Genomic DNA, 12945 nt, shown 5'->3' with positions numbered 1-12945 from the left:
CCAAAGCCGAGACGCACGAGCCTGGCCCTGCTCTGCAGCACGTATCCCGGGCCCCACAGCGTCCCGGAATCTCTGGCCATGTTTCTGTGGTCACAAATGCAAAAGATTTCTGTATTCTGAAAGAAAGTTAGTCTCATCCTCACTCACAAAACACATTTCAATACATGCTTTACTGTGTTTTCTCCTACTTTGAATTGAAAGTTCATTTCTGTGAGGGCCCCTGGCCTTTAAGGCGCCCCCTGCCTGTGTTCCTGGGTCGGGGTCCTGACACTGGCTCACCAGAGAATGGATTGCCATGGGAGGAGCCCTCGGGGATGGTGTAATGACACTCTGGTCTGCTTACCTTAGCAAGTTTTAATTCCTCAAAATATCTTCAAAGCTTATTTACTCTACTTTAATTTTAAAAAATATGTAATAGGAGGAGCGAGTAAGGGGTCACCATCACAAAAGAATGGGAAACCCAAGTAATCAAATCAAAATAAGGGATTTGTCATCAGAATGGGTAATCCCTGGCTCCTCCCTCCCCCTCCCTCCCCCTCCCTCCCCCTCCCTCCCCCTCCTTCCCCCTCCCTCTCTTTCCCTCTTTCCCTGCATGTATATGTGTGTCTGTCTTTTTCTTTCTCTCTGTGACATCGAGGTAATATAGCAAGTGTGGGTAAAAGTACATTAAATTACCAGCCATCATTGTCTAAAATATAAATCGTAAATAAGGATACAAAAATAATAAGGGAAAAAATAACACAAATAAACACAATAATTAAATAACGATACAAGAATGGACTCTGTTTTGTGTACTCACCACTGCAAGCCAACTTTTGCCCACCCCTGTATTCCAGCATTTTGGGGGGCGGTGGACATCAGAGATGTTTTTCTGTGACTGTTCACGTTAATCCCCTAACGTCACTGTTACGTCACCAAGTCTTTGGTGTGTGTGATTAGCCACCGTGACTGCACTCTGCTCGGCACTTTCAGGTCAATCCATGCATCTCTATTTTTGAGTCATATTCACCATGGAGTATTTTTTCTTAGTAAACTGAGGAGCCCTTCACGTACCCAGAGGAATGGTGGTCCTCTACACTGTGTTTTGCAGAGCTCCACGTAAACTCTGCAAGCTCTTGTTAAAGTAGTGAATTCATGTTTTCCTCCAAAGCACATGGCAGTTTTCAGTAATAATTTTGGAGGGGGATCTATGCTGGTTGGTATTTATGTACAGTTGAGTAGAGGAGGTAACTATATGCTTGTTTCTATATAAACTCTATCAATCAACCTTAATAGAAGATAATCAATAAATCGAGTCAAACACTTAATATATGAGTGTTAACCTATAAGTCAAGCCAATGGGGTGAATATAGGAGCATTTTAGGGCAGTAACCACCTGTCTTTACCGTGTGGTAGCCACTGTGGTTCTATGTGGAGGGAGGTGTGTTTTTGAGATCTCTTAGGAGAAATGCGGAGACCTTTTCACAGATATGTTAACTTTAAAAAAGATGCTGAGGTATTTATAATGCATAGCGCAGCGTCACACCACATACTTCTAAGTTTTGACGAAGAGTATGTTTTCCTGTGCCAGGGAAGACCATCTTAAAATGGGTGAGCACCATCTTGGTCACGTAGTCACGGCTGCGAATAGATACACTGATGTCTGTAGTTATCATGGTTTTTCTGTTGGCCCATCTAATCCGGGGAGAAGGAAACAGCTATGAAAGCAAGTAGAAGAGACGGACCTGGACTGACAGAGATGAGTTACAGTAACTACCAGACTACAGGGAGATAGCATTAGTCATGCCATGTTGGTTTCAATAGACGTAACACCTGGTTGTTAAAAAGAGTGAATTGATTAAATGCTTTAAGGCAGCAGTGTTATTGAGTTTCCACAGTGTCTGTGTTTCGTAATAGAGATTAGACATTACTATGGATTTACAGCCCCAACTCTGGGAACCTTCAGTCCATTAAGAGACAGCAGCAGCCAGCTCCACAAATGTAAAGGAAACAAGACCTGTCCCCAGTTTAACCTGGAGGTTACTTTGCCCCCCTCTCCACACTGTGCTGACGGCACACTTTTCCCTTCCTTTGCAGCTTCTGCAGCAGGCCACCTCCTCCAGCAACCTGGGTGCATTCAGTGGCATTCAGCAAATGGCTGGTAAGTCCCAAGCCCTGCCTTTCCTTTTGACAGGTGCTGTTGTCTGAATTGGAGGGGGTTCAGAGGGCAAAGAAAAGCAGCAGGGAAAAGCGGGGAACAAAGAGCAATTACCACTGCTCTTCCCTTTCTGGTTCAGGTGTTAAAATTAGAGTAGCTGTTGGAAAGTGGCTCTCCCGCCTCTGGCGTTACCAACATTAGCAACACGGAGGGATGGAGAATTCCTGCGTAGTATACTCATTTTCTTATTTTTAAAAATGGGATTGGCTACTGGGGAATTTCCAGCAAGATTCTTATATCCAGAGCAGCCAAAATGATTAACATCCTTCTAAAATTTTAATAACAGGCAGTCAATAAAAATGATCTGACCTCCATAATGAAAGCCAAGATTGCAGGCCTATCTTTCTACAGTTCGCAGTCCCCTGATATCCACAGACAATTATCAGGGTGCCTTTTTCATTTTCGTACCCCCGTTAACAGAATTGGGCATCAGACGCTTTTATGCAAAAGTATAATCTCTGTTCTTGAGAAAATCAGAGCGTGGCTGGATTGAAAGCTGGCTCGTGAAGGGTTTCTGTTTCTAATGAGCTGTGTCAGTAGTAACTGAGGTGCAGTGATTAGTGAAAGGTCACTCCTGCTGTGTCACCTTCCAGGCTGATATCCTAACCTACCACGGGGCCAGGGACGGCAGCTTGTGCAATAAATCAGAACACAGGTGCCATTAACCTGCCGCAAGGAACAGTGAGAAAGCTTTTCCTTGTTTCTTTCCAGAGAGGTGGGGGGGCCAGGGCAAGGAGAAGAACAGATTTTTGGCACATTAAAATAAGGCAGTTTGTTTTAATCAAGGACACCCTGAGTCAATACGCAGGCTAAACGCCAGATTTCTTTATCTGTCACTATGAAAACTCCTTTTTTCCTCTCTCCTTTTTCCCCCAAATACACATCCTTGTTTTTTTTCTTGTTCCACTTTAAATGGATTTGGAAAGACTTCCGATGCTCGTACATAGGTCTCCTTGTTTGTGTGCTGTGATCATCAGCCCAGCCTTTCATTGTGGCCTCGCGGGCTAATGGTGACTTGTCTTCTGATGGGACATATTAGCCTGCCATGAAAATACTGCAAGATTATTCTCTGGGCTTTCAGTCTATTGGCACTGCCAGCTTGTTCTGTTGTAAGCATAGCTTTTGAATTATTGCAAACAATACATATGTGTTCATATGATATAAGTAGTTAAATCATTCATCAGTATCTTTATGGACACAGTTTAGGAAGCTAGCCTTGGAGCTAAGACTCAAATTGAATGGTTAATGTATTCTTAGTTCCATGAAAACATGAGCAAAATATTCAGGAAGTTTTCTGTGTTTTAAAAAGAGAAAACCTCCAGATTGCAAGCTCCAAAATAAGTGGTAAGATTTGTCACATTTTCAGCTGATGCAAGATTTGTTTCTCTTGTAATAGTTTGGACCCACCCAGATTCGAAATTAGGGTCTTTGCCTCAAGGCTGCCTCAGGCTACTGCCAAACGCATCTTCCTGGGCGGACGGTGTGCCCTGTCACTTTTCATTAGACTGTGCCTTCGCCTCACTGGCCACAGGTCAGGATGTTGGCACTCACGTGCTTTGCGAGCTCACTGAAAGACTGAGGGTATCTGGGAATCACCTTAGAAGGTACATGGAGGTGGCTGATTCAAGGCACTCTCTGAGTGTGCTGGGCTTTCCAAAATACCCCTGTCTTGAATCTTCAGTATGTTAAATCCAGAGCCCCGTGTCTGCACAAGCTGGGAGAGCAAGTGCTGAGCAGTCCATATGGGCCATGGCCTTGAACATAAGCATCTTAAGGATGTAGATGTCAAGGCTTTGTCTGCTGGGTGATTTTTCTATAAAGGGTGCCCTTCATTCATAAACGTAATCAAGTCTCACCTTCCCAAGTGTTTGAAGGATCATGGTTTGGGATTTCCTTTTGTTTTTTTAGGTTTTGTTTTTGTTTTTTCAATAAGGGGAAGTTAAATGACATCCTGCTCTTTGGTCATCTCCCAAAAAGCTTATTAACTTTTGTCTTTGTCAGTCATTACAAAGTAAACTGGTAATAGAGGCCACTTTCTGGAGGCCATGTCCCCAGCTCCCCAGCTGTGGGAGGGGTGCTCCAAAGCCCTCACCTCCTTCCCTTCCTCCCTCCCCTCTGACACGCCTGAGTCATCTGTACCCAGGGGTGGGGCCCAAGCTGATACCAGCCCTCACTCCTCTGAGAGGGGCTCGTGCCTGTTTTTGAGTAAATGAGGAAACAAATATATAAAATGACATACTCAAATTTATGTTTTGGGTATGTTCCCAGTGACACTTAAGTTAAATGCCTGGCTTCTTAATTAAGAAATTTGGCATTAGCCTTACATCTAAGCAAAAAAAAAAAAAAAAGCTAACCCCCCCAAAAAAACATTATATAAAGTAAGGACAGTATGTTCATAGGTTAAGTCACCGGGCATTTGAAATTAGAGGTTTCATACAACATCACGTGTGTCGTGGCGCATGTGGTCCATGGCACATACGTGGGAGGGACATGAAGGATCCCAGACCCCCACCTGAGTTCGTTAAAATGCTCGTCAGGTGGTAGAGATTGTGGCGCCGTGCAAGTAGCCACCTGCACAATTCAGACTCCGGTTTTGTGTCTACGGCGCCATGTAATAAACTCACGTATAAAATTCAAGTACTCCGGTGTGGAACACTCACCAAAGCGAGTGAAATACCATCTCGGAAACTAATAATATTGTGTTGTGAACAGCTCTCAAAACATAATGGTCTGTCCTTCAGGAGATTCAGGTTTATCACCAGAGTCTAAAATGTATCATTCGAATGAGTAAAACACTTGCTGCTTGAAGAGAAAAATAAAATAAATCCAAAAAAAAGAAACAGAAAAAGAAATTTTAGATGACAAGGTACTAAGCAGTTGCATTAATAAAATTGAATGACACATCAACTAAACTTTCCTGTCAAACAAAAAGTAACTCAAAATGTGTTCCATGGTTTTATGAAAGGACACCTTTATTAAATATGGATTTGAAAAGCAGAAAATAGGTTGGGCTCAAATCTTAATCATCTGAGTACTTTTATGTGGACTTTTTTGCATCTTTGAGATTGATTTTTCCTTCTTAAAAACCTATAGTAAAAACTTGTCCATTTTTTCACTCAACAGTTATATTTGTTACATGAATTTCTCAAATCTCAGAAACGTGGATCTGAGTTTGGGCTCAAAGTATGGATTCTCCCTGAAACAGGAGGAATGAGGGACAAGTGGCTTTTCAGTCATTAATTTCTGTGTAAGAACTGTCATCTCAAAAGAGGATCATTTTAGAAAAACAAGGGTGGTGTGTTGCGGTCTTGTTTTTAACAGAGTTCCTTGAAATAACATTGCCATTTACCTTCATAGCGTGACAAAACAGAGGCACTCCTTCGTTACTACATTACAACGGGAAGAACTGAAGTATGAAAGGGAAATAAGTAGCGTGAGACCACAGCACCAGTTAGGGGCATAATATGGACTAGGATACAGAATTCCCAAATATCAAGCAACCTTGAGGTAGGGACTGTTAGTATCTTGTTTTACAGGTGGGACAACTGAGGCTTAGGGAGATTTACTTAAGAAACTTGCCCCAAATTACTACCCTGGCAAGTAGCTGACCCCAATTTGACATCCACTTCAGCCTGACCCTGAAACCTGAGCTCTCTTGCCCCCAAGCCTTTGCCGCAGGGCTCAGTGTCTCGGCAAATTCAGGTGTGTTTGCCCGTGTACAGGCTGCAGCGGCTCACCTGCACAGAGGGTTTGCCAGGCCAAATAACAGGCCAAGTCCAAGCTGCACATAAAAAAATGCAGGAAGAGCCCCACATTTGCTCAGAAAGAAGCAATTCAGAGACAGTGCCTCCCTTCATTTTGAACAACATTTCAAGCATTTAAGAGTGGTTTGCTATCGGTTAGGGGATTTTTTTTTTAAGGCAAGGGGCCATTGTTAGGAAATGACAGAGACTGAAGCAGTGGCCGAAGAAGAGTATCTTTTGCTAAACAAGAGAAAGTGTTCACGTTACTTCCGATATTCAATACAGCTGCTGGTGATCCCCTTTCACAATGTCTAGCCCACATTTTAAAAGTAGCAGTAAAATTATAGAGTGTGGGTATTTGCTTCCAACAACGACGTGGTGATGCTTTTGTCAGTTTGAGACCCATTCCTACGGAAGACTGTCTTAGAACATCTGTGGTAAGTGGCAGGAGGAAAGGCATTTTGAAAACTGTGTTGGAGGCTGAGAAGCCGGCGTGGGAGACCCTCCTGAGGTGTGAGGTGTGTGTGCATCCCAGACCCACAAGGGTTCCTGTGCTTCCCCAGGCCTGCCTCCCACCCTGCACCACAGACACTTCCTGCGAATGTGCTAATGGGCCTTACCAACGTTTTATAACCACCCATCTGTCACTTTCTAACAGACCTGATTGGCAAGCACTTGTAACAACTGACATCTGTTCTCGCTTATTGATATGCAGATTTATGGTAATTGCTATGAACAATAAGACACAAAATTACCTAGGGTGAACATTAAATTAAATTTTCATGCCCTTCTCCTTATAAATAATTTTTTTTAAATCTTAAGTTTCAAGTAGGCATATTGCACATCTGTTTTCCGCATCATTTCTTCATTTTGAGAAGGACCCTCATTTCTGAAAACATGGAATCCCTATATTCCCAACTTTTCCTTTTTTTCCCCTGCCATCTTGCTCTTGGCACACTATTGGATTTCATAAAACTTATTTAAATGTTTTGTATTTCTAGTCACCCAGATTATCACCCCTGTTTTGAGGGATGCCCATCCGAGCAGAGTTCTTATTGAGGTTCCAAGTGGTGGTTTTCCTTCTTAGAAAAGAGCTGTGTGCCAAACCAGACCCAGCATTCCCGGAGAGGCCGCCCACTGTCCGTCTGGTGTCCTTTCTGGATCATTCTGTGGGAGCAGCTGAGGAAGGGGAAGTGGTGGGCCTGGACGGGAGGCAAACCAGGAGGCGCCTGTGAAAGGAGCTGAGACAGGGAAGAGGGTAGGGTGCACTCAGACACCCCAAAATTAAAAAAAGAACCAGAAATGTGAATTTGAGGAGCACAGAAGGAGAAACCCCTGTTAATGGCCTCTGGGACCCCAGTGTTGGCCCAGCGCGGAGTTAAAGGAAAGGATACTGAGTCCCGGCCGGGAGCAGGCCCTCTGAAGAGACAGATGCAGCGAACCTGCCAGAGAGTCGGGCAGTTGAGGAGGGAGAGGACGAAGTAGCAGGCATGTCCGCATGGAGCTTCCCAAGCTGCTTCCTGATTCGGGGCAGATGTCTTTTCTGGAAACTGCATGGCCCCCAAACCCCCTTCCTAGGGGGGATAGCCACACTGTGGATGATGGCTCCCAGGTCGTGGGAGGCAGGAGGAGCCAAGACATCAGTCACCGAGGACACACGCTGTGCTCACAGTGGGCTCTGCTTCGTCCCAGCTTTGCCTCTGAGGGGCCCCACTCACCACAGTTGAGCACGTTTGCTCAGGGTGAGGTAGGTGGGCAGGGGGTGAGGCAGAGCCCTACCGAAACCCAGGGGTCTGAGAACAGCGCCTACACTCTTCTTGACCAGCCACACTGCCTGCAGTAAATGGCAGTTGTTGTCACATTGTCACCAGCCGAGAAGGCTGAGCATCCCAGGCCCTAGGAGCCAGGGCAGGGCAAAGAAGTGGCGCCTCTGCATTGGGAAAAGCAGAAGTAGGAGGGCGGATATCTGGGCTGGGACCAGGCCCCACCCAGAATGGGGGGCAGGGAAGCTGCACTGCCCACCTGTAGTGTACTGAGCGCTGCTGTCTGGAATGAGTGGGAAAGGAGCACTGTGAGATCTGCTGAGATCTGCCCACCAGGACCCCGAAATGGCTAGGATAGAAGGAGGGCCATGATCCTCCAGTGGGACACCCCCCCATTCAGTGTTCCCGAGCTTCTGTCTCGTGCCATCAAACTAGAGATTAGTGACAAAGAGTTCCTGAGTCTGGGTCTGTTTCCAGAAACCGATGTAGGACTGTTCCGCAGTTCCTGGCTTCTCCCTGCCCCAGTATATAACAACCTCTTCAGGGGCAGGGACTGTCTTGTTTTCTGCTTAATTTTCAGTGTGGTACCCAGGGTCTGGCCCATCGTGGCCACTCAGTACCAGGTGGATGGATGGACAGACAGATATATAGAGCGGCAGGCAAATGCAGGGCTTAGAATCTGCTGACTCTCTCTGCCTAACCCTCCTCCTTTCTCCCCCAGATTCCTCTGGTGCTAGGAATCAACAGTGGTCCCTCCACGCATCATCTCTGCTTCCTTTGGCCCGTATCTTGTTCCTTTCCCACCGTGTGATTGTTGAACAGAGTGACCCCCTCACCCCCAGTGTGGTGTTCTGGAGCCGGAATCCCTCTGCCTGGCCTTTTCTGGCTGGAGGCAGGGAAAGGCTGGACCGGGTGGCACACTCTCAGGGGTTGGGGGGGGGATGGAGCATGGGAGGGGAAAGGCAGAGGGGTCACAGAGTGGGGACTCACGGGGCTCCGCCGGCGTTCCCAAGCAGAGAGGGCAGTGGTGTGGAGAACCCGAGTGTTGGCAGCTGGGTTCCAGGACCTGTAATGAGTGCTGGTGGGTGAGGTGAGGAATACACATGCTTCTAATAAATATGTGTAAAGTGCTTAATTAATGATTGAGGGAAACGGTCAATACTTGGCGTGTTATAGATACTGAATAGCTGATGAAACATGGAGAAGACTAAAAACTTGGTTCCATGGACAGTACTCTTTAGAGCACTAAGAATACTGTCTAAAAGTCCTGTCATGACAATTCCGTGCTACCTGATGTTCTCTCCATTCCTGCTTTCACCCATCTCTTCCCGTGTAGGAAGCAGCGTGCACATGTGTGTGTGTATGTTCAGGTGGACCTGATAATGAATAAGACAACATCTTTATCCTCAAGCAGCCGAGTATCTAGTTATAAGGGAATACACAAAAATAGCATCAAAGCGGGATATGATCGATGAATGATCCCCGAGTTAGAAACAAGGAGATAAGGGAGCTTGCAGGTGACACCCAGAAAGTGCACGTGAAATGCAGACTCCCTGTCTTCACCTGAGGGTGGTGTGAGCTGTGGCTGGATCGCTGCCCTGACCAGGAGGTTCTACCACCACAGGCTGTCTGGCCTCTAACCCGGGCCTCGGACCCAACTGAGGGAGGCCCAGCTTCCCCCAGCTCTGGGACTCAGAGCCTGCACTCAACCTCACATCAGGTGTGAAGTGCGTTTGAGCAGCTTTCGGGAGAGGGCCCCTCGGGTCCAGGTGGGTCTGCACTGGAGCCAGGCAGCTCCTGTGTTTCCCTCAGATAAGCTTGAACAGTGAGAGCAGCGCTTTCTTGACTCTCCCATTTTCAACAGTACGACCCTGAAGAGCTTTGTCCCTGGTTGCCTGGGCTTGAGAAAGTGGGGTTAGACTCACAGAATTCTGCAAACGCTGCTGTCCTGCTTCTAGGGACCCCTAGGAACTAAGCAGGTTTGGGAAGACAGGTGTTGGGCTTTCACCCTGAGCCAAGAGAGCTGGGCGTCTCCTGGAAGAAGATAGGGTATCATTTTGAGGAAAACGAGAACCCATTCTGCAGCAAAGACATCAAGAACTGAGTAGAAATAAACCCTGGTAGAGGGGTCAGGCCGGAGGAGCAGTCAGTGAGGCCTGCAGCCGCACTGAGGGGAGGGCGCCACAGTGTGACATGCGGCCTTTGCAGGTACGTTGCTAGAACATTCTCTCAACCCTCGATCCACACCCCTCCCCCCACACATATGGAAGCTGTCATCAGGCACTCTCTCCACAGCAGAGTAAATTTGCTCAATAGGCATTTATTAAGTATCTATTTGAGACATGAAGAGAAGGCAAAATTAAACTGATTACTTAACTCCAATATCTTTCTATAGAGGATTCCCCTGCTTGAGGAGAGAGCCATTGCTCCCAGCTTCTCAAATGTGTGTTAGTGTGAAGTGAGTCGTGGACAAAGACTTGGAATGTTCAGAGGAGCTTCGAGTGGAGCAGTAGAAGTAAAAAGGAGAGAAGATTCCAAAAGTGCTTGTGTCAAAGGCTCCAGACCCCAAACCCCCAGACCCCCAGACCCCAGGCACGGCCACATGTAAGATAAGTCTGAAGAGAGGCATTGGTGACAATAACAACAGAGGTCCCTGACATCACTGGGTGCTTACACTGTGCCGGTCACCATGCTACGTAACTGGCATTCATCTGTGTAATCCATACAACCACCCTTCGGTGTAAGATACAATTACTGTTACCACTCACAAAATAGGGGACCAGCGAAGTTAGTCATTTGCCCAGAGTCACACGGCAGGTAAAGCAGCCGAGCCAGAAGCCCCCTCGGTTCCACCTCAAAGCAAGAATTTCTCACCAGTAAACTCTCTTTCTCTCAGATACCTTCCACATTCAGCCTTTGAGCTTAGAGGTTGACAGTTTACCCCTAAACTCATGCTCCTCCTGCCTGAGCCCAGACCTTACTGTTTCTTGACAGCCTCACGGTGGAAGGCCCTGCTGGGGCCAGTCCCCCCACAGCAGTCTCGACCCGTCTTTTCCGGTGATCTTTCCAGCCCCAAGCTAATGCATCTGGGAAGGGTGTCCCGGGTTAGGACAGGCAGCACCGCAGGGGGGTGACTGCTAAGAAGTCAGGTGACACACGCGTCACCAAGGCACGCTTCGAAGGGCTTACTGCCCAGGGCCTCTGCTGTCATCATCTGCCTGGCAAAGTAGGCCTGTTGCTGATGCCGCCCCTTTCTCTTCCTTCCGCAGGGATGAATGCTTTGCAGTTACAGAACCTGGCCACGCTGGCAGCAGCCGCAGCCGCGGCACAGACCTCAGCCACCACCACCAATGCAAACCCTCTGTCCACCACGAGCAGCGCCCTGGGAGCCCTCACCAGCCCTGGTAAGAGGACACGACGAAGAGGACACCCAGGTCTGCACGCACCTGGGTGCCAGGTGCAGGGTACCTGTGTCCAGACAGCCAGGGAACTTGACTGGGCATCAGGGCTAGCTCGTTACATTATTTTTGAAGAACCAAACTTTCAAACTGCATGTGTTTTATTTCCCAGTGAAAACAGTGTTTTCACTGGGAGAGTCCACCATGCTGGCGATTCTCATACATTTATTTTGCTTCAAAAATACGTTGTCCGTTCAGTCCTCATTAAGTCTTCACCATCATGAGCCTCAGTCTTGTAGTCACGCTTTTAATCCTTTTTTTTTTTTTAGCAATTTAAGATTTCTGTGTTATAGCTCAAAATCTCTAATCATTCCAGTGTGATTTTACAACCTCACCAGTCTTCACAAATTGGATTCTGAAATCCACAGTCCAGAGGGGCCGTCTTGGTCATTTGTTTACGGCCATGTTCTGGACTCTTGTCATTTGAAGTCTTCTTCCTCAGAAATTGTGTTGCCTTATTCAGAAGCAGATGCCATTTTTCTTTCATACAAGCCAGACATAATGCAGTTGCTTGGATACCATGACTTGTTTGTTAAGAAATGTTTCGCTGGCTTCTCTTTCTCCCTGAATTTCCTAGACCTTGATCGACGATCTCCCCGCCACCTCCGGGGCGTGGAGGAGCTGGCCTGGCCAGTCTCCAACTCTGAAACCTCATGACCCTCTCTCGGTTCTGCCAAAAAGATTAGCTAAGTGTTGAAACGGACTTTTATGGAATAGTGCGAGGTTTTCTTTCAGAAAAATAGGAAATGAAAACTGCAGCACGCTGAGGACCAGCTTTCCTACAGCTTTCGACGTTAGGGAGCGATGAAGCCCTCTGGCAGCTTCAAAGGCAAGGGCCTTTGGTCCCTTTATAAAAGGTTGTGGATCTGAGGCGTGCATTTCCCTGTGCGTGCACGTCCGACGGAGACATCCAGGAACTATCTAGGCAGAGCTGGGGGTTTATCCTTACGGTGCTTTAATCTCATAGCAGAGCCCATGCAAGCGTTGACTTCATTCTCTACAATGCCTTCAGAGATGCACCTTTGGGGCACACAGGCTTCCTAAAAACAGCCTTGTGGTTTCAGCAAGTTACAGTGCTAACACAGTATGCGATACATTTGTTATTTAAACAAGGCCTATAGTGGCCCTTGCAAGAAATAAACATCTTGAGAAAATAAATCCCCCTTTTATAAAAATGACTGATTTATCTTAAAAACAAATTGAAAAATTAACCTCCATCTTTTTATAAATTGGGTTTAAAAGTATTTTCTCACATAAGAATTTTTACCTCCCCTCGGAAGACCATGCTATGATTCCATTAAAACCTCACACATTTTATTGTATCCTTGGTCAGAAGCTAATATTTTTAACTATATTTTATTTGGAGAAAAAGAACTAAAAGTCACTCAAAATCTGAACACTTTTTTGTTTCTATAAAAAGGAAGAGGATTTGCTCTGTTTTGTTTTGTTTTTTAAGAGAAAGCAGTATCAACTTTTTTGTCTAAAGTAAATTTTTCTGATTTTTTCCAACCTTGGCCTTGACCTTCTCTCCAATTAGCCAACAGAAACTGACCAAGTCCTTGTTAAGAGGTAGAAAAAGGAAAACCTTTTTTATTATGAAAACTCTCTTCCTTCTATGGCCAGGATCCATGTAGCCCACAGTTTGGACCGTAAGTCCTTCAGTTTCACTTCAACATAGTTAATCCTGTAGTTACATTAAAATTATTCCACCATTGTGACAGCTGTGGTAAGGGTATGTGGCCTGTTGTTTGCTTGTGAGGGTTCGTTTGACTTAACATACACCC

General features: G+C 46.3%; 1 protein-coding gene across 7 annotated transcripts in view; it reads left to right on the top strand.

Annotated features, from left to right (window-relative positions):
• Nucleotides 1–12945, top strand: part of CELF2 (CUGBP Elav-like family member 2) — a 504761-nt gene that overhangs the window by 445951 nt on the left and 45865 nt on the right. For all 7 annotated transcript variants that reach the window (XM_037065948.1, XM_037065950.1, XM_037065951.1 and 4 more), the window contains 2 exons: nt 2077–2140; nt 10973–11107. In XM_037065948.1, coding sequence (XP_036921843.1) covers nt 2077–2140; nt 10973–11107 — 199 coding nt within the window. The remainder of the gene's footprint in view (nt 1–2076; nt 2141–10972; nt 11108–12945) is intronic.

This window comes from Sturnira hondurensis, unplaced genomic scaffold, assembly GCF_014824575.4.
Source record: "Sturnira hondurensis isolate 20B ecotype Veracruz unplaced genomic scaffold, ASM1482457v3 Scaffold0016284, whole genome shotgun sequence".
NCBI classification, from domain to species: Eukaryota; Metazoa; Chordata; class Mammalia; order Chiroptera; family Phyllostomidae; genus Sturnira; species Sturnira hondurensis.
This window is presented reverse-complemented; position numbering and strand designations above follow the sequence as displayed.